Source organism: Alosa pseudoharengus, unplaced genomic scaffold (assembly GCF_046254945.1).
Source record: "Alosa pseudoharengus isolate Yale_2024_CS ecotype anadromous, Long Island Sound unplaced genomic scaffold, YU_APseudo_1.1 YU_APseudo_1.1_scf_12, whole genome shotgun sequence".
Taxonomy (NCBI): Eukaryota; Metazoa; Chordata; class Actinopteri; order Clupeiformes; family Clupeidae; genus Alosa; species Alosa pseudoharengus.
The window spans coordinates 27539623-27562077 of record NW_027468587.1 but is presented as its reverse complement, the minus strand read 5'-3'; the positions used below and the strand labels follow the sequence as shown (position 1 = coordinate 27562077).

The following is a 22455-nucleotide window of genomic DNA, read 5'->3' as shown; positions in this document are numbered from 1 at the left end:
CGGAGTGGGTGCAGCACAGTTCAATGTGAAAATTTGCTGGACTAGGATTGGTGTGTGTGGAAAGGGCGTCCGCTACTATGGAAAGCCCAATAGGTCAAACAAACCTGGGCTGCCAGTCTACCTCACGATTTCACAATCAAGGGTAATTTCCCAGGACACAGTCAGTTGGTCCCGTCGACCACAGTTTAGATTTACAGGCTAATTTAGAATAACGGCCAGAGATAGCCTACACATGAGCTCTCCCACTCTGCACGTGCACAACCATCAACAAGGGGTTCGCATGCTACCATCCCCTTGATGTGTGTGTGTGTATGTGTCTGTGGGAGACTTGACACCTGGCAGTTCTGAAGATGGTGACAGTAGAGTAGATATGTGGAAAAGCACGCGGTCACAGCAGGGTTTTATTGAGCGATGGAGGAGTGTGTGTGTGTGTGTGTGTGTGTGTGTGTGTGTGTATGAGTGGTGGAGGAAGGGAGGCCAACAGACACTCTGCTTCCTCTTCTCAAAACTTACAAAGCTATAGACATATCTCTCAGTGTCACAGTCACACACACATACACGCTCGCTCATACTATAACAAACATCTGTGGTTATTAGGTGTTGTGTTTCAGCCCCCACCACCCACAAACACACTCACACATTCAAAAAATCACACAGACTCACAAGGAGCATAAAAAAGACTTGTGGTAGGCTACGGGTATGTGTGTGTGTGTGTGTGTGTGTGTGTGTAAGCTTCCACCAATGTGTAAAGTAGAGGGTGGAAGCTCACATCTTATATTCAGCTGTGGCCCTCTCTGACACACACATACACAAACATACACAGATACAGCACAAAAGGACGGAACCTCCCTCCAACATGAGTGCGTAGTGCGTACACACACACACACACACACACACACACACAGTTTTAGTTGGCTTAGCATAGTGATAAACATACAGAGAGATTTATAGGCACATACTGTACATACAGATATCGATTTAAATATAGAGGTTGTGGCCAACACACACACATACACACAGACACACACACAGGGATGTGGAGGCTAAACGCAAGTAAACACAGTTTATCCACCTCCATTTCAGGAATAAGAGTTTACTCACCTCTTATTAGAGTTTATCCACCTCTCAAAAGAGTTTATTCACTTTTAACATTAAAAAATTACACTGTATTATCCAATATTATCCTATATTCCCAATATGTACACTCATCAACACTCTAGGAACAATTTCATACCATTGGTATTGTTATTGCCTTTTTAAAAAAATCTGATACCGCATGGCACAGTCCACCTCACCTAGATTGCAGAATTCATAGTTTACCCCCCTCTTATTTTATCACTACTGTACATCCCTGCACACACACACACACACGCACACACACACACACACAAACACACACACACACACACACACACATACACACACAAACACATACAAACAAGCACACACACACACACACAAATGTCAATGGTATATTCATTTATCAAGTCATTTCAAATGAAACCTAGCCTAGAAATCTAGACGCACCCTAGCGGCAGCAAATTACATTTGCTGCCAGGGCTAGTCTAGCAACTCTCTGTTGGCTAGCTGGAAAAATTAAATTTCTATCAGGCAATAATGATTGAAGGCAGAGTTGCAACGGTTTGGTTTGAATTCCCTGCTACTTGAAAACAAAGAAGATGGATGTTGCTGTTGGCGAAAAGCGTGACACGAGTTAAGCTTTTTTTAAGTTGGCAAAAGTTTGAACTAGCAACTAGCTCCGCTGGTGGGAAAACGCATGGGACTCATAGCTGTCCTATTGCGTGCAGAGGGAATTTGAAAGACAACCGATTATCCCGCCCCTCGGACTGAGCACTGCCAACAGTGAGTGCCCAGACCCTACATTTTTATGTGGGTCTGGCTCGTCAGGCTAAATGAAACCTGCATAATGCAACATTTAATTTGGAACAACTATTCAAAAATAGCCTATGGTGTCTATTGACTTCAGTTCTCTCCATTTGAAGGTATTTGCGTAAAATAGGCTTAGCTCTTGCAAAAGCTTAGCTGTTGCTTAACTGTTGTTGTAGGTAGTAAGAATGTTTAGGTTACTTTAACTGCACGTAAACAAAATGATAAAAAATAATTTAGCAAAGGTGAATCAGTGTTGGGAGAGTAGTGTTGCGATCGTGCAGTGGAAACACACAGGCAGAAAGGGCTAAATACGAGGTGCTCCTGTACCTGTCCCTTATATGTGTATATTGGTAATGGAAACTCTAACTGTCTAAAGGGCTCACTCGGCAGTAGCCCTCAATATGACCCTGAGAGGGGCCCCTACACGCACACACACGCGCACGCGCACACACACACACACACACACACACACACACACACACACACACACACACACACACACACCGCTTATGCGAAGCTCAGGACAGAAAGCTAACAGGGAGGTGTCATACACACACAGGCCAGAGGGAAGTGTGATGTTGAGCCTCTCAGCCCTCGCTGGTGATAAATGTGTTTTTTCTGCTCTGGCTCATTACAGTAACATCTCACTCACATCAAGCACAGTCCAGAGGAACACACAGCCACCAGTGAACGGCCCGATGCCAACGTCATGTCGGTGCTCTCAATCATAATTGTTACAGTTGTGATAACAGTTTTATTCACCACGAGATTATGTTTCACCCCTCAGTTTTTGTATTTACGCTCTCGATTCCTGAATCTGCGCTCGATTTCATTCTTTCTGCGCTGGCATAATTGAGGCAGCTATCTGGCTCCATAAGGGGCCTACAGTCCAGAGGAACACAGCTACAGTGTATAGACACACACCTAGAGTGGTGATGCTTTAACAATCTGCTCGAGTGACAGAGACTAACACACACGCACACACATACACACCTGGGGGAGTTGATATGAACGCAGGGCACTTACTTTTTAAAAGCTTTGTCATTTATTGTTGTAACAAATTAGCCATTGTATGATAAAATTACAATTACCATCAAGAAAGAAAACATCAAAGTAAACATGCCAAATAATATCAAAGTAATATATTTGCTGCTACACAATAACACAGTTGTTTGCTTTCAAATATAAAGATATTTACTATATAACACTATTTAAAGTGACACATTTTACAGAAATTGATATGTATTTACAGAGTGACCTATTATACACACACATTTGTGTGTGTGTGTGTGTGTGTGTGTGTGTGTGTGAGAGAGAGAGAGAGAGAGAGAGAGAGAGAGAGAGAGCGAGAGAGAGTGTGTTTGTGTGTGTGTGTGTGTGTCGTCACCTCTGACCCCTCTGAGTCTGGGGGCTTTTTTACTATATATGGTCCTACTTTAATACACACCTGAGACCCAGTCTGCACAGGATGGACGTGTGTGTGTGTGTGTGTGTGTGTGTGTGTGTGTGTGTGTGTGTGTGTGTGTGTGTGTGTGCGCGCGCGTGCGTGCGCATGTGTGTAATCCTTCAGTGTCCAGTTTCAGGGCTCCTGCTTCAGGGTGATGGTGGGCTAGAAGTCGACAGACAAACAGACATCATGATTACTGTTGAAGTTCTGGAAACACACTCACACACTCTCACACAAACAGATTCACACACACACACACACACACACAGGCTCACACATACAGTACAGACACACACACACACACACAGGCTCACACATACACAGACTCACTCACACACACACACACACACACACACACACACACACACACACACACACACACAAACACACACAGTGTGTTGAAACGGATGATGTGTGCATGACATCTATCGTTCACATGAGCGCACCCAGGCCTGGACCCTTCAAATCATCAGGTCGGACTTTCATCTCCCTTTTTTCTCATTAGAAAATGTTTCAAATTCTGGTTGCTAAACACGCCATTCTTGACGTAGTTTGAGACAGACAGAAACACTAAAGCCTGGCTCGCTTCTGTCTGACTAACATCTGACTTATCCCATGCATTATAGGCTTATCATATCACTGCTTGACTGAAGCATATAGGCTGCCGAACATGGACATCACCATAGGTCACTTCAGTCACGTTGACAATGGAGAAAACATTTAGCATGTGTTCCTAACAGAAATGGTGTTTTGCGCCAACATGTTTGTAGAAGCACAACCACAGTCAGTCGTGATGATTAACGGAGGGGCATTTCCCTTTCTTTGATTATGGTTCTGTTCCACATTACTGTAATCAGATCATAACTGCAAGGACATGGCAAATGTTCTTTTTCAAACTGAATGCTGTCACACTTGCCACGGAGACGTTTTCAACTGCTGATTTTTTAAAATTCAGGTTAATGTTTAAACCTTATTTTTAGCTCTTAAAAATAGGCTACATTAGCAAAGGCTAATTAGGCTAACTAGCGTAGGCTAAGCGAAGGTGAAAGGCTGGCATGTAAAAAGCCATGTGTGGCGTGAGGTGGTGAGACATTTGTCAATTGCGAGAGTTGGCAACCTAGGTGACACTGTAGCCTTTCATTGTCCTTTGTACCTGTTCTGCTATTGAAGACGCCATGGCGCAAATGTTGCTATTTTTTTTTTTTTTTAAATGACTGATAACTTATCGTGTAGACATAGGCTACTGACATGCGTCAGTGAAACCTAGTTATTTGGAGAACTAGACATTGACTAGGCTACTGACTAGGCTACTGATGAGAGTTAGACACTGACTAGGCTACTGATGAGAGTTAGACACTGACGGCTACTTGGCTAATGAAGCATATTGAGCCAGGCCAACGGCTGTTGGATGGATGGCCATTCTGGACTTTTCAGCCCCTGCACACTCACTCACACACACACACACACTCGGTCTGACTTTGTGGAGGGAGATTTTACCCCCAAAAATCCTCCAATGAAAATGCCTTTTCTTTGCTTGACAAGAAATAAATTGCCTCTTATTGAGATTTCACTTATTTCTCAAGAGCAATAAGAATAGATTGATTGAGAAGAAAAACAGTTGTATTACACTTTGGCTGACACAAAATGAGTAGATGAAATTAAGAAATGAAAATTTGGTCAACATCACCTACTGATGTTGAAATGAGCTTAGTAGTGTGTGTGTGTGTGTGTGTGTGTGTGTGTGTGTAAGTTATATGCAGTGCTGTGTCTCACCAGAATGTTGAAGTAGTCTCGGCACACTGCCTTACTCTCCCAGTACACCATCACTATGGCAACCAGCATCTCTCCAGCCAGAAGCGTCCCCACCACAGCCTTCAGGCCGACTGCATGTTTGGAGTGACTCTGCTAAACATACACGCAAACACACACACACAGAACCTGATCACACGTCCTCTGTCAACTGCATGCAGGTACCTGCTCAACTCTGCTTTATTGTGCTCGGTTTTGGTACCAGGTGCTCCTTTTCCACAGCAAAACAGGAGGACATTGGGGAAGCTGTGGTGCACCTGGCCATAGCGTCCATACCTGGCCATAGCATCCATACCAACTTGGGTTCCGATCCCACTATACTATAGCGTCCATACCAACTTGGGTTCTGATCGCACTATAATGTCCATACCAACTTGGGTGTTCGATCCCACAATAGCGTCCATACCAACTTGGGTTCCGATCCCACTATAGCGTCCGTATCAACTTGGGTTACGATCCCACAATAGCGTCCATACCAACTTGGGTGTTCGATCCCACAATAGCGTCCATACCAACTTGGGTTCCGATCCCACTATAGCGTCTGTATCAACTTGGGTTCCGATCCCACTATAATCCGGGTAATTTCCCGATCCCGGTCTCTCTCCCACTTGCCTCCTGTCACTCTTCACTGTCCATTATCAATTAAAGGCAAAAGCTCCCCCCCCAAAATACCCCCTACCATGGCTTCATTAACGCCAGACACACAATAACAACAATCTTAAAGGAACCGTATGTAAGAAATGTATTTCAATTAATCATAAAATGGCCCTTATGTGTTACTAGACATTAAGAAATCATGTTCATTTCAAATACTTATATCACTGACAACAGTAGTCCGGCCAGGATATTGTCATTTAAAGGAGAATTCCGGTGTGATTTTGACCTAAAGTGTGTTGAAACATGATACCGAGTGTGAACGTATGTCTCATAGCTCATCTCGGCTTGTCCCATGCACTCAGAAATCTGGCGCTAGTCTGCTAATAGATGGATAGATAGATAGATAGATAGATAGATAGATACTTTATTGATCCTCATTCCTCAAGGGGAAATTCAAGTGCTAATGGAACCTATACAGTATAAAGTATGTTCTGTTGGGTACTGGATCAGTACTTTGCTAATGGAACCTAAAGTATGTTCTATTGGGCACTGGGTCAGTACTGACCGGTGGGTTCTCGTGTGGTGCTAGTCCACACAGAGTCATAGCCGCCATCGACCAGAAGATGCACACAATGTTGAAGGCAAAGGACAGCTTCATCTGAAACACACACACATACACACACAGATAGACACACATGCATGCACACACACACACACACACACACACACACACACACACACACACACACACACACATAGATAGACATGCATGCACACACACACATTTAGTCTCTAGTGTTAACCATATGGGAAATCTTCCAATTTTTTTGTGTTTGTGTGTATGTGTGTGAGTGTGTTCACTCACCATGCTCATGTGAGGTGTGTGTCCTGCTGCATATGACAGCATTCCAGAAATAATGAACTAAAAAAATATATATACAAATAAACATGTAATCAGTATGCCTACATACAACATTTAATATTACATATTTCATACATTTGAGCTGTAAATGTTTTAGGCACTCCTCGTTCCTCTTAATTTCCAATGCAATAAATGACACCACGCTGAGTATCATCTCACCCCACCGAACACAGATCACATCCACACACACACGCCTGTCTGGCCCGCCCACAACAACACAGATCACATCCACACACACACGCCTGTCTAAAGGCCCGCCCACAACAACACAGATCACATCCACACACACACGCCTGTCTAAAGGCGTTCTTTTATGGGATGATAAGGACAGGCACATTCATTTATGTGATGATACGGATAGGCATGGTCATTTATGTGATGATACGGAAAGGCACATTCATTTATGTGATGATAAGGAAAGGCATGTTCATTTATGTGAAGGAAAGGCACGTTCATTTATGTGATGATAAGGAAAGGCGCGTTCATTTAAGGAAAGGCATGTTCATTTATGTGATGATACGGAAAGGCACGTTCATTTAAGGAAAGGCATGTTAATTTATGTGATGATACGGAAAGGCACATTCATTTAAGGAAAGGCATGTTAATGTATGTGATGATACGGAAAGGCACGTTCATTTATGTGATGTCTAAAAAAAACTCAACAGACTCTAATTGGCGGTCAGCTTTCTATCATTCTCAAGGTCGCTCTGAAGGGGATCCCTAACAAAATCATTCATTCAGGGCATTATGATTACACTGTCAACATTGGCATTCATATTAGCTAGAGAGATGCTTAAAACAGTTGTTTGTTCTGTTGTCATTACTGTTGTGGATGGGCCTTAGCTATTATTGTCTCTAATCTGGCCTGTAAACCTCTGATATGGTTCTGTGGGGTTCTGCTTGGTCTCTGATCTGTTCTGTGATGTTGCTGTTGCCGTTGTTGTTGTCGGGGCTCTCACCAGTATGCTGGGCAGGGTGTAGTGGAGGTGGTTGATCAGGTTTGAAGGGACGTCTCCGATCTCATGCTGCAGCAGCACCCCCAGACTCAGAACAAACACACCAGCCACCAGCTGAGACATCTGGTAGAGAGAGATAGAGAGAGAGAGAGAGAGAGGGAGGGAGAGAGGGAGGGAGCGAAAGAGAGAGAAGAAGAGAGAGAGAAGGAGAGAGAGGGAGGGAGAGAGAGAGAGAGGGGAAGATAGGGAGGAAGAGAGAGGATGAGAGGGAGGGAGAGAGAAAGAGAATAAACTACTGCGATTAGTTCACTTTGGCTTGAGTGCAACTGAAAGTAATTGTTATTATGACTATTATTATGATATATAATTATTAATGATTAATGATTAATTAATGATTATTATTGGTGGTATTATTACAATTACAACACCTTTGTACACACGCCTTAAGCGCAAATCTGCTGACAGACTGGACAGTATTATGTTAAATTAATCTACAATATAAAAGTGAATGTCTGGATGAAGTGAATGTTCATCTTAAAATTAGTTGTCCTGCAATATCCTGCAAATATAATGTAAAATCTGCTGCGAATGTCCAACAAATGGAATCTAACATCTGTTCTGAATGTCCTTAAAATGGAATCTAACATCTGCTGTTAATGTCCTTCAAATGGAATGTCCTGTAAAAGTAAATTCCGTAAGTGTGACAAGGGGGTGGCGTCGTACCCCCAGCGCTTTGGGCTGGCCTCTGAGGAACACCTTGTAGACGTCCTTAAAGACACAGGTGAAGCGCTCGGGCATCAGCTGACCTTCTCGGACCTCCCGCAGGCTGCCCAGCGGGATGGTGATGACCATGCGGTCATCTGAGCGGAACGTGAACCTCATTGCCCTGGACACAACAATATAACAACAACAACAACAACAAATTGCATTTATACACAACAATCACACAGCACACACACAACACACAACACACAACAATCACACAGCACACACACACACAACACACAACACACAACACTCAACACACAACACACACAGCAATCACACAGCACACACACAACGCACAACACCACACAGCAATCACACAGCACACACACAACACACAACACCACACAGCAATCACACAGCACACACACAACACACAACACCACACAGCAATCACACAGCACACACACAACACACAACACCACACAGCAATCACACAGCACACACACAACACACAACACCACACAGCAATCACACAGCACACACACAACACACAGCAATCACACAGCACACACACAACACACAACACCACACAGCAATCACACAGCACACACACAACACACAGCAATCACACAGCACACACACAACACACAGCAATCACACAGCACACACACAACACACAACACCACACAGCAATCACACAGCACACACACAATACACAACACCACACAGCAATCACACAGCACACACACAATACACAACACCACACAGCAATCACACAGCACACACACAACACACAACACCACACAGCAATCACACAGCACACACACAACACACAACACCACACAGCAATCACACAGCACACACACAACACACAACACCACACATCAATCACACAGCACACACACAACACACAACACCACACAGCAATCACACAGCACACACACAACACACAACACCACACAGCAATCACACAGCACACACACAACACACAACACCACACAGCAATCACACAGCACACACACAACACACAACACCACACAGCAATCACACAACACACACACAACACACAACACCACACAGCAATCACACAGCACACACACAATACACAACACCACACAGCAATCACACAGCACACACACAACACACAACACCACACAGCAATCACACAGCACACACACAACACACAACACCACACAGCAATCACACAGCACACACACAACACACAACACCACACAGCAATCACACAGCACACACACAACACACAACACCACACAGCAATCACACAGCACACACACAACACACAACACCACACAGCAATCACACAGCACACACACAACAAACAACACCACACAGCAATCACACAGCACACACACAACACACAACACCACACAGCAATCACACAACACACAACATCACACAACACACAACAATACACAACACACAACAATCACAACAATCACACAACAAACAACAATCACAGCAATCACACAACACACAACAATCACACAACACACAACACCACACAACACACAACACCACACAGCACACACACAACACACAACATCACACAGCACACAACACACAACAATACACAACACACAACAATCACAGCAATCACACAACACACAGCAATCACACAACAATCACACAACACACATCAATACACAACAATACACAGCAATCACACAACACACAGCTATCACACAACACACAACAATCACACAACAATACACAAAAATCACACAACAATCACACAACACACAGCAATACACAACAACACACAGCAATCACACAATACACAGCAATCACACAACAATACACAACACACAACATTACACAACAAACACAGCACACAACAATACACACCACACAACACCACACAGTATGCATGGTGTTGGAGATCAAGTTTACAAATATCCTCTAGAGAGGACAAAATTGAACTGCTGCCAGTTAGAAGGAGAAGGCATTTGTGGAGAAGAAGAACCCCTGTATCAGTTGAAACACGCACTATAATCGCATCCCAATGGAGCAGTATCTATCAAATTCTGACTAGAATTGAGTATGGCTACATCAGGCTAACTCCATCCCCTACTCTTGCAACTTTTTTGTATGCTTGTATGTGCGTGCTTGTATGTTTGTGTGTGTGTGTGTGTGTGTGCGTGCCTGTGTGTATGTGTGCATGCATGCGTGCGTACGTGTGTACATGCATATGTGTGTGTTTGTGTGTGAGTTTGTGTGTGTTCGTGTGTGAGTTTGTGTGTGCAGGGGCGCAGGAGATATTTTCAAAGTGAGGGGGACCAAATTGTGAGCAAAAACCCGAATAGTGAAATCCAGCTCCCAGATATCGGACCACCACTTCTGACCCACTGACGGCCATCATCATATTTTAAACTTCCCAGAATGTTAAGATAATAACACTGATTGCCCTCAGACCAGCTTCCAGCTGGAGGTCTCAGCTTTTACGCTTATGCAATTCTACTTTTATTAGTTTTGAGTTATTTTACACTGCTTGGGCAAACGGTTAAATACTGTAAAAGCTACATTAGGTCATCATATGATTATGATCCAAACACACATGATCAAAAGGCCTACTTGTCTGGTATAAAGTTGTCAATCAATTTACCAAATCAACATGCACTCTCCACTACTTTAGTTTCAAGTTTCATGTGCCCCGGTGTTTCGGTGTCCCGGGAATTGTTGACCAAAAATTCAGGAAGTTGATGACGAAAAATAAATAAATAAAACAAATCGACAATCCCTATATGACCGCTATGCTAGCTGCGCTACGCTGGTCATAATAAGCCATTATCTAATGAAATATGCAATACGTTTCATACGTTTCATGTACAGAAATTTTGGATAACTGGATAAAGTCAGGTTCAAAATTCTTATTTTTGTTTTTCATTTTGGTGACATATTATTACTGAAATTCCTGAAATGCTACATGTTTTCAGAATGTCTTCATATATTTGCTGAAAACCCATGTTATATATATTGCATAACTTTTACTGTTTACTTTCCACACTATAGGTCACAAATCATATATGAACAACCTCAAATATAGGAGTATATGGAAACTTTTGTGTTTGTAAGTACAATTGAAGTGGAGATTTCTGGTTCAAAATTGTGAATATGGTGATAATAGATTTTCTTTAATGGCTATTAGCAGTATTTTGATCCATTTAAAATACCCAAATTCAAAACACCCACTGTAATAACATTTCACTCTAATATGTCCAAAAACGAAAAACAAAAAAAAGAATTTTGAACCTGACTTTTCACAGTGTTAAGGTTTCTGTACTTAAAATATATGCAAATAATTGCATATTTCATTAGATTATAGCTAATTTACATACTTATACATAACATTTCAGAAAAGTTGCAACACAATACACATAAAGGTGCAATACAATACACATAACGTGCGCACAGTACACATAAAGTGCACATAAAGTGTGCACAGTACACATAAAATCCTTATTTATATGTTTATTTAACAGGGACAGTGCACAGTGTATAACTGAGCCAGATTATTATAGCACGGAGGCTAATTTACATCTGTAGTCCCTGATGTTAAAGACATATATATTTATATATTTTTAGACAAAAACAACAGACAGACAGAGCGTAACGGACTTCGAAATAGACGTAGCCTACATATACGAATGAAATTTACTTACAAAAGCTTTACAATCTTTACAATCTTTACATTCTACACAATTTTGTGAAACAGCCCAACCCCTCACCAAATCAACAAAACCAATCGAATCCTCAGCCTTTTTGCTTAATTTGATAAAATTATTTTTAAAGAAAAGTTGATGTTGATGAGTTGCTAATATGAAGCCCAAACAGGGGGCCGTGCATGGCCACACTGTCTCTTCGTATCCAAGGTGTCAATATTGTGTTCCTACACTGACACTAGACTACTTTAATGTCCATTTTTTGCGCAAAGACTATGATGTCCATTTTGTGTACATGGGCTACTATGATGTCCATTGTGTGTACATAGGCTACTGTGATGTCCATTGTGTGTACATAGGCTACCATAACGTATTGTATGCAAACACTTTTTTTTAGTTTTTGTTCCTTACTGAGTATTTTGAGCTGGAGTTTTAATGCTATGAAATGCCATTGTTAATATGCTGAACCATACACCCCTTTTGAACCATACAACCCTCTGAACCATGCAATCCCTCTGAACCCTCTGAATCATACATGACCAAGAATTTTACACTAACAGTTTCCTGTAATTGACTTTTTCCAGGCAAACCATTTTGTATTTTGTAGATTCTGAAAATGAACATGAGAAATGCACACTGTGTGCACAGAGCTTTGGGGAAGTGACATGTTCTATTTGTGAATCCACACTCCCATTCCAGTCTATTGCTTTAGCATACTTCTACAGTGTTTTAGACTGATTAGACATGTTTCTAAAAAAATGAGACATATTTTTAAAAAGCATAAAAATTATTGCCACCTGAGGATAAATAAGGAATTTGTGAATGTGTAGAGTTGTGTTGTGTGACAACACAACTCTACACAAACAAATAAATAAATACAGCACAACTCTACACAAACAAATAAACAAACAAATAAATTAATACAACACGACTCTACACAAACAAATAAATAAATACAGCACAACTCTACACAAACAAATAAATTAATAAATTTGTAAATATATCTACGGTGCAAGAGCTACTGCAGTTTTCATCTAAATCTAGCCAGCTAACTCACTCTTAGACACTTATAATTACATACCTAATTAATCTAGCCAGCTAACTCGCTCTTAGACACTTATAATTGACTATCTAATGAATCTATACCTACCTAATTAATCTAGCCAGCTAACTTGCTCCTAAACACTTATAATTAGTGATTAAAATACTGTAACTCATTTTGCACTACAGAAACATTGTGTCAGTAATATATTTGGCAACACTGTGCTGCAAAAGCTGCTCTTATAAGCAGATTTACATTTACATGTATTTAGCAGACACTGTTGTCCAAAGTGACTAACGTACTGTATGTAAACTACATTACAAAGTGACTTACATACTGTATGTAAACTACATTACGAAGTGACTTACATACAGTACTGTATGTAAACTACATTACAAGGGATTACATTGTACCGGAGCAACTCAGGGTTAAGTGCCATGCTCAACGGCACAACGGTGGAAGCCGGGAATTGAACCCACAACTTTCAGGCTACTGCACACTAGTCGCTCCTGAACTACTACACTACCACCGCCCAGCCTACAGCTGCACCTGGAGTTGAACTATGTTCATTCACTTCATTGATGTCCAACTATATTTCAATGACACCAACCACTGAAATAAATTCCCCACTACACATTGCATGTTTTAGAAATTATTAAAAAAAATGGCATACCCTCTTTAGGACCCTAAGAGCTGTGAAGTAAGTGTGTGTCGGCCTCAGACGGATCTGAAAGAAGTGGAAGAAGAGAGAGAGGGAGAGAGAGAGAGAGAGAGAGAGAGAGAAACACACACACACAGAGACGAGTGAGAGTTTGTATCAGTACCACTGAACTCTGTCTGCTGATCATAACCTGCTGCTTCAGTTTGTTACAACACCTTGATCACCATCATGGGTAAGTGGACCTGAACTCACCAAATGACACAGACAGCACGTAGCCAGCAGACAGACAGCACGTAGCCAGCAGACAGACAGCACGTAGCCAGCAGACAGACAGCACGTAGCCAGCAGACAGACAGCACATAGCCAGCAGACAGACAGCACATAGTCAGCAGACAGACAGCACGTAGCCAGCAGACAGACAGCACATAGATTACAGTAAATACATGAATTAGCACAAATTTCTACTATCTTTAAAGTAAAGTACATGTGGTCAACCTCACTCAGACCAGACACTGATGCCTCATGTAAGAGTGGCCAGAGACGTACGGCTGAGTGTGTGATGTCCTCTCGGTGAAGGGTCCGCGCTGCAACCTGTGTGTTTCAGAGAAAGAACAAAGTGTGGTCTTACCGTGGCACTGAGTCTGTGGTCTGCTGCATCCTTTTCATCAGAAACAGGCTGCATGTGTGTGTGTGTGTGTGTGTGCATGTGTGCATGTGTGTGTTTGTGTGTGTGTGTGCATGTGTGTGTGTGTGTGTGTGTGTGTGTGTGTGTGTGTGTGTGTGTGTGACAGCAAAGGAAGTGGCTACAGGCCACCCTGTTCTCCCTTCTAAGAGAAAGCAGCGAGAGCAAAGACCATCTGAAACCACCCCCGTGCAAACAGCACTTAACTCACTAAAATACTGCAACGCCATATCCAGGCCAGGCGCCACATCCAGCCCTGTTTGGTCCAAACTAATTCTGCTCAGACTCCGCGCCCATCACCCTGGGTGAGTGAGAGAGTGATAATCTAATTAGCGTTAATCTGGTCTAATCTGAGCGCGTTGGACCTAATGTGGTATAATCTGCACTAATCTACTTGACTGGTTATCTCATCACGCCTGAGTCCGACAGAGTTGCTTTCTCTGTGCCACCGTTGTTTTAAGACATATTCAGGCTGCCCTAAGTTTGTTTCTCTCTGTGTGTGTGTGTGTGTGTGTGTGTGGGTGTTTTACTTAAGTAGGTGGATTCTGAGCGGCATCTTGTCTATTTGAATTGGTGAGTAAACATGTTATAAAGCTCTAAAGTAAACAAGTCGGTGAAATAATTTTTTACTTTTTTGTGTGTGTATGTGAGTGTGTAATCTTAATGTGTGTATGTAAAGTTTGTAATTTTAATGTGTAAATAGTTCTTAATGTGTGTATGTCGTCTTAATGTATGAATAGTTCTTACTGTGTGTGTGTGTAATGTTAACGTGTTAATAGTTCTTAATGTGTGTGTGTGTGTGTGGTCTTAATGTGAAAATAGTTCTCGATGTGTGTGTGTGTGTGTGTGTGTGTGTGTGTGTGTGTGTGTGTGTGTGTGTGTGTGTGAATCTGTGACTAGTTTTTATTAGTCATTTTCATAGAGCAGTAGGAGTTCTTATTGTTTTTGTGATAAAAATAAATCAATACAAATAGGATATGAAATGAATTCCTGCGTTTTTGTGTCAGCTACAGTATCACTGCCACACAGAGAGTACAGAGCTAAGCCAAACAAACAAATGTTCTCAAGTTCTACACAGATAAAGTAGATAAATGTTCTCCAATTCTATACAGATAAAGTAGATACATGTTCTCCAGTTCTACACAGATAAAGTAGATAAATGTTCTCCAGTTCTTCATAGATAGATAAATATTCTCCAGTTCTACATAATAGAATGTTCTCCAGTTCTACACAGATAAAGTAGATAAATGTTCTCCAATTCTACACAGATAAAGTAGATACATGTTCTCCAGTTCTACACAGATATAAATATTCTCCAGTTCTTCATAGATAAAGTAGATAAATATTCTCCAGTTCTACATAATAGAATGTTCTCCAGTTCTACACAGATAAAGTTAGGTTTGCTGGGCTATGGTTCACATTATCGTGTCACTGGCTTTGGCTATTAGGCTCATGAGTGACTAGAATGTCAATCTCTCGATGGTAATTTATCATTAATAATTAGTTCATTCATTCATATCTCAAATGCTAATTCATTATTTTACAACAAAAAGCTCTACATGTATTTCCATAGTGTGAAGTGATAGAATTATCACTTTCAGAATTCTGTTAGTTCATTAACATGTAATTAATGCTAAATTAATTTTACTGACAGCATCATGTAAAGCTCTGGATTTCTGCCGAATTTTTTTTCAACCCATTAATTCAGGGAATACATGTTAATATAAACACGCTCATACTTAAAGAGGGCTGCTATATTCTGTAGGGTCGTGCTGCAGGTTATTTATCAAAGTAAACATTTATCTTTGTGCGCAAGCGCCACTTTCATATAGTAAATGATTTATTCAAATAAATATTACCCAAACTATTTATGAATATCATCTATAATATATATATATATTCTCTGCATACTACCGGCTGTTTGTGAACTGTTATCATTATGATATATATTTACTGTATATTTATATTTAAGGGTGTAAATGATTTAGATGTAATTGTGAACTGAATTAATTATGCTGAACTAAGGGCAGGCGAAAGAAAATGAGGATGGATGATATTGAAAAATATCAATGTGTGTGTGTCCGTGTGTGTGCAGAGGAAAGCTGCGGTATGGCGGCAGCTAAGATGTCCATGGCGATCACGGAGCACGGCGCTGAGGAGCAGGACGGAGACCGCAGGCCGCTGGTCCGCCACTACCAGGCCCAGGAGCTCATCCCTCCACGCCGACCACTGCTGCACAACCTGCTGGACAAACAGCTCTCTGCATGGGCAGTAAGAACACACACGCACGCACGCACACACGCACACACACACACACACACACACACATACACACGCACGCACGCACGCACGCACACACATGTTGTTTGTTCATAAAATCCTGACTTACAGCAACGCAATCTGTGTGTGTGTGTGTGTGTGTCAGTCAGTCCAGGTGGTGAGCGGGGTCCTGAGTTTTGGACTGGGTCTGGTGTTTGCTACCACAGCTGAGTTCAACTCCTTTCTGATCATCCTCTTCAGAATTCCCTTCCTGAACGGGGCACTGGTAGGCCATCACACGCACACACACACACACACACACACACACACACACACACACACACATTGTTTGTTTATTAAATCCTGATTTACAGCAACACAATGTAGTTTTTTTTTTTACCTTACCTAGTGTAAAAAAATAGCCAAAAAATAGTGGCTTCAAACTCACGTTGATGCTATATGGCATACAATATGGTGAATGGTGAGTCTCTGAGATTGTCAATGTGCGTCTGCAACGCTTAGTACTGCACTATGAAACATTGTTGTCGCAGATAAGAGGCTGACTCTTTTCGATGGTTTTTGATTAAGTGGAGTAATACATGATCGGCACCCATACACCGAGAAGCGGAATTCTTACATCATGTTACTTTAAGGTAGCACTATAGTTTCCAATTCAGTTCTTAACTCTCATTCAGCCATAATCTCAGTTCTATTTTTTTTATCTCAACAAGACTGTGTGTGTGTGTGTTTATGCAAGAGAGAGAGAGAGAGAGAGTGTGTGTGTGTGTGTGTGTGTGTGTCTAATTATAAGCAGAAGAATGTGTGGGTTTTCTTTTAGAAATATTGCAAACATTTGTACAGAGCTGATAAGTCTGACGCATAGTGAGCACAGTGAGCAGTGTGTTAGCGGTTAGCAGAGGGCTAGTTTGACCTGACGCACCGTGAGCAGTGTGTTAGCAGTTAGCAGAGAACTTCAGTGGCCGGCGGCAGGCGCGGATCAATGCATAGGCTAGATATGGCTGCAGCCTAGGGGCCCCACGTGTTCCAGCCTGCCAGGGGGGCCCCCATTGGCCATAAAAACATAAATAATTCATTCAAATTTACATAAGACAATAAAACTTAAACTTCATTGGCCTAAAATGAATATTTAAAGTAGCAATGCGCTGATTGGATAAATATGCAGAGTTCACGTCAAATTAGGTTTTAAAAATATGCATCATTCATAGGCCTAGGCTACAGTTATGTTAGACACCTTTAGAAAATGTCAGAAAAAAAGATATGAGAGCGGGTTCAAAAGCGAAAGGCGTAAGATCTAAAGAACAGCGAGACCAACATATGTGAAAAAAAGGCTGCTGCCGTGTTTGAGTAGCCTAAACCACATGAGAAAAACATAGAGAACTGTCACACAAGGGATGCTAACAATGCCCATAAACCACATAATCGCAACATCGTTTGTTCTTATTCTGAACAAAGTCCATAGTCGGAACATTAATGTCCATGTAAACGTAGTGTCATGGTTGATGGAGATAACGTTAAAACACTGAGAACACTAGTCATATGCCAACGACAGTGGCAATGTTCATGCACCACATTCAGCTCAGAAGAGCACCGCGACTTTGCCACGCTAGCGGAGAGTGCTCTTTTTCAAAACTGGGATTCGTTATAAATAGAGATCCAATGAGCCAACGCAGATTGAAACAACTGTCTCTGATGTCCATTGATATTCTGCATGAATTGGATTTGACCAAATTAAGAAAAACTTCTAAAGGTAGGAATATGTTGGCTAGTTCATAACTGGCATTAGGTATTGCATTTGTTGTTAAAGCTGCAGTTGGCAAGTCTGACAGATTGAGTGGACAAAATTTTGAATGTTTACATGTCCCCCACTACCTCCGAGCACCCTCTCATCGAGTTCATTCTCATCAGTGCGCACCAGACTGCACCAGACTGTGATTGACAGTCAGATCTCACACAGCCCTGCTCTGATTAGGGCAGAAGAACCAGGAGCTGTGGATTTTTGCAAAACAAATAACAGGCTCTAGGTGGAGGTAGAAGTGTGGGTTTTTTCTAAAAACTGGCTGATTTATGTTCTTCTGTCGGAGCATAGTGTCGGTTTCAGTGAATATGATCAAAAAAATCTTGCCAACTGCAGCTTTAAGTAACTGTGCTGGTGTAGCAAATAGTAGGCTATGGTTTTTGTTTTGTGTTGGTTGTTGCTGTAAGGAAGTTGTCAGCAAGGATGTCTTGTCTGTGAGTATTTTGCTGCATTTTAAGGATGCTGTCTGTGAAAAGATGTTTTCCTTTTGTTTAGCATGGGGAATCCAATAGAGTTTGAATAACATTGTGTTAACTGTTTTGCAAAAGGGTGTGAAAACTATGTGAACCCAATGAAAATGTGTGAACACATTCTCAAGAGATGACTTCTGCTGTGCAAAGAAAGTGTTCATGAAGACCAAGTGGATCCCAGTTTCTTTAAGCAGGTCAAAGCAATCGAGAAAAACTGTAATGCACATTTAGACAAAGTAATATTGCCTATTTGGTGAAGAAAACAGTACAAAAGGTGTTTACTGTATGTCTATTTCGATGAAAAATAACAAGGTCAATGAAATTTGTCTTGCCTTGGTGCTTACTGTAGGTCTTACATGCCAATGACAGTTACATCTTGGGAGGAATGAATAAAATGATAAATTATTATATGTTGTCTTATTTGTATAATGTGTTTAAGTTCAAGTTCTCCGGTTGTCTTGAACGCACTCTTACAGCGCCTCCAAAATACAGCATGAAGATTTGAACTTTAGTGGATATCAACAACACAGCATCGAGCACAGGGCAATATAGAGTGTTTTTCACACTGCATCGCAAAATGTATTTCTTAACATTGTGTTGCTTTTTCTAGATAGTTTTTAAATAAAAAAAATCAAAGCCCCTTGAACATTTGTAGAAATTCATGAAATCTCTCTCCTCCAGTTCTTCATCGCAGGCCTGCTGTCTAACCTCCTCCACAGAGAGCCCAGACTGCTCCCGGTGAGTTTAGCAACAATCACTCATATTGTTGTATTAATACACACTATCATTGGTGAGTTTAACAACATCATTCCTATGTTCCTATTCGCTCTGTGTGTAATATTATATACCCTCTCACCGTTGAGTACCAGTGATTCCATTAATCTGGGGCTCTGTGGAGCTGATGTGTGTGTTTGTGGTGTTACCTATGGTGTGTGACCCTGTGTGTGTGTATGTGTGTGTGTGTGTCTACAGGTATGTTTCCGTGCCAACCTGGCATGTATGGCCTGTGCTATCGTTGGCACCGTGATCATGTGTGTAGATCTGGCTCTCATGGAAAACACAACACATAAAAAGGTGAAAATAACACACACACACATACACACTCATACACACAGACACATATATATATATGTGTGTGTGTGTGTGTGTGTTGTATAAATATGATACAAACAGAGCTTGCTCTTTGGGACTCCAGAACACATAGTGAGTGACTTTAGCGCCATCTACTGGCCGTGAAGCTGCTTCTTTTATACCGCCACAAACTCAGACTCACAGTCAATCGGCACTCAGAAGTCTGGAGTTCCACCTAGTGGAGAGTGGAGGTGGATGTGTTAGGGCAACATCTACCTATTAGAGTTTTTCACCATTGCTTAGATGCACTTAATGAAACTGGGATCCACTTGATTTTGATCTTCACCTTCTTAGTAAAGCAGAAGTAATCTCTTGCAAATGATTTAACACATTTTTATTGGTTCAACACATGTTTCACATCCTTTTGCAAAGCATTTAACACAGTTCCCATACAAAGACTCCAAACTCCACTGGATTACAGGTTTTTTACAGCCCATTGCTTACACATTAAAAACGAAAGCTTAGACCAAAGCCTCAATACCTAAACTTATAGCGTACCTTAAACACTGTGTAATAATAGCTGTTGCCATTCTGCAACACACTTCACTGCAAAACACTTCACACAATTGTTTGCATTAGACACAGTTCAGAAATTAAATCTCCTGTTATCATTAGGAAAACACTTCCATTTAAATTGCAATCACATTTGGTAATTGGTAATACCCACACACATACCTGAAAACACTTACAGAGAAAGCTGAACATGAATCAGTCTGAGGCTTAGCACTATAAATAGACTTCAGGTAAGTTAGTGTGTATTTGTTCTAGTGTGTACTTTTACTACTTGAACGCATGCAATGTCATCTCGGGCTAGGCAACGGGGGAAATATCACCATGCCATACAGTATGCACCCTTGAACTGACCCCACCTCAATGTCTCTGCATGTCCCTTCCATTGCTTGCAAAAGAGGCATGCAGGTATGTGGTTGGTGGTCATATACTTTTCATTGGCTCACTGAAAATAATTCTTTGGTAGGTTTTAGAAATGGGGAGTAAAGGGGCAAATACAGAACTGTACACGGGTACTTAATGTAAAAGTATACACTTAAACAGTTACTCAAATACAGAACTGTGCATGGCTACTCAATGTAAAAGTACACACTTGAACAGGTACTCAAATACAGAACTGTGCACGGCTACTCAATGTAAAAGTACACACTTGAACAGATACTCAAATACAGAACTGTACACGGCTACTCAATGTAAAAGTACACACTTGAACAGGTACTCAAATACAGAACTGTACATGGCTACTCAATGTAAAAGTACACACTTGAACAGGTACTCAAATACAGAACTGTACACGGCTACTCAATGTAAAAGTACACACTTGAACAGGTACTTAAATACAGAACTGTACATGGCTACACAATGCAGTCTTGACTTGAACTTATTTTTTTTGAAAATGGGATGTTTCCAGCTGACACAAGCATTAAAGCAATCGAGAAAAACTTTAATGACAGGAATCTGGGTGTGTGTGATAGAGAGCAAGCACTGATTTGTGTGTGTGTGTGTGGATGGGAGTTTCTGGTCTGACATTCCTTTCTTTCTTTCTTTATTTCTTTTTAGTGTGTGTATCTTTGTACTTTGACCACCTCAATTGCCCTTCGAATAAAAGACTGACACGTGTGTGTGTGTGTGCAGACGGAGGTCCTGGTGCTGTGTGTGACGTTGGTCCAGATGATCTTGTCAGCTCTCCTCACCTTCTGGATTCACAAGGAGCAGCTGCGTCTGAAATCTAGGGCTTAACACACACACACACATTCTCTCTCACACACACACTGGCTTTCTCATACATACACACACACACATTCTCTCTCCTTTTTTTTTTGAAGTATATTTTTTTGGCTTTTTTGCCTTTATTTGGACAGGACAGTGGCGAGTGAGACAGGAAACAAGTGGGAGAGAGAGATGGGGTGGGATCGGGAAATGACCGCAGGTCGGATTCGAACCTGGGTCCCCGTGGGCACTCGGACCCGTGTATGGTACGGGCACTGTAGCCTGCTGCGCCACAGCGCCCCCACATTCTCTCTTTCTCACACACACAACACACACATACCTACAGAACCTGGACAATACACACACACACTGGTCCTGAAACATGCAGCACAAACACACACATGCACATCACCATGTAACTGTCATCACCATGAAAATCTGGAAAACAGTCAAACACTCTGTCCTTCTCTCTCTCTCAAACACACACACACACACACACACACACACACTTATACCTGAGATCTATGTAATGATTTTGCATGTATGTATGTAACCTTCTGCATCTATCATCTATCTAGCACTAGCACACACACACACACACACACACACACACACTCACTCATACAGCACACACACACACACACACACACTCACTCATACAGCACA

General features: G+C 41.6%; 2 protein-coding genes across 6 annotated transcripts in view; one reads left to right on the top strand and one right to left on the bottom strand.

Annotated features, from left to right (window-relative positions):
• Positions 1-2955: 2955 nt before the first annotated feature.
• On the bottom strand, positions 2956-14622 carry LOC143119255 (uncharacterized). 4 transcript variants are annotated; one of them, XM_076280627.1, is made up of 9 exons: positions 14606-14622; positions 14259-14303; positions 13725-13778; positions 8345-8507; positions 7625-7744; positions 6609-6665; positions 6309-6401; positions 5111-5242; positions 2956-3499 (listed from the first exon to the last, which is right to left on the bottom strand). In XM_076280627.1, exons 4-9 carry the CDS (start codon positions 8501-8503, stop codon positions 3470-3472), a joined length of 591 nt encoding a protein of 196 aa, XP_076136742.1. In that variant the 5' UTR covers positions 8504-8507; positions 13725-13778; positions 14259-14303; positions 14606-14622; the 3' UTR covers positions 2956-3469. The 4 variants fall into 4 exon arrangements, with proteins under 4 accessions (XP_076136742.1, XP_076136743.1, XP_076136741.1 ...); XM_076280628.1 differs by lacking the exons at positions 14259-14303; positions 14606-14622 and adding an exon at positions 14341-14423; XM_076280626.1 differs by lacking the exon at positions 14606-14622 and having other exon boundaries at positions 14259-14340.
• LOC143119256 (uncharacterized) overlaps positions 14596-22455 on the top strand; it is a 7872-nt gene continuing 12 nt past the window's right edge. The window contains exons 1-7 of one of the 2 annotated variants that reach the window (XM_076280631.1): positions 14596-14699; positions 14930-14967; positions 16490-16665; positions 16820-16939; positions 19621-19677; positions 19912-20013; positions 21715-22455. The exon at positions 21715-22455 is cut by the window's right edge and continues 12 nt beyond it. In XM_076280631.1, the coding sequence (XP_076136746.1) occupies positions 16504-16665; positions 16820-16939; positions 19621-19677; positions 19912-20013; positions 21715-21819 (546 nt within the window). In that variant the 5' untranslated portion in view covers positions 14596-14699; positions 14930-14967; positions 16490-16503 and the 3' untranslated portion in view covers positions 21820-22455. The remainder of the gene's footprint in view (positions 14700-14929; positions 14968-16489; positions 16666-16819; positions 16940-19620; positions 19678-19911; positions 20014-21714) is intronic. The other variant, XM_076280632.1, reaches the window with a different exon arrangement.

What these genes read in the sequence shown, in the direction of transcription:
- LOC143119255 (XM_076280627.1), bottom strand. Translation starts at nt 8,503, where the DNA reads ATGAGGTTCACGTTCCGCTCAGATGACCGCATGGTCATCACCATCCCG. An exon ending in GCCAGCCCAAAGCGCTGGGG is followed by an intron (nt 7,745 to 8,344) that starts GTACGACGCCAC and finishes TCTCTCTACCAG; the next exon opens with ATGTCTCAGCTGGTGGCTGG. An exon ending in ACACACCTCACATGAGCATG is followed by an intron (nt 6,402 to 6,608) that starts GTGAGTGAACAC and finishes TGTGTGTTTCAG; the next exon opens with ATGAAGCTGTCCTTTGCCTT.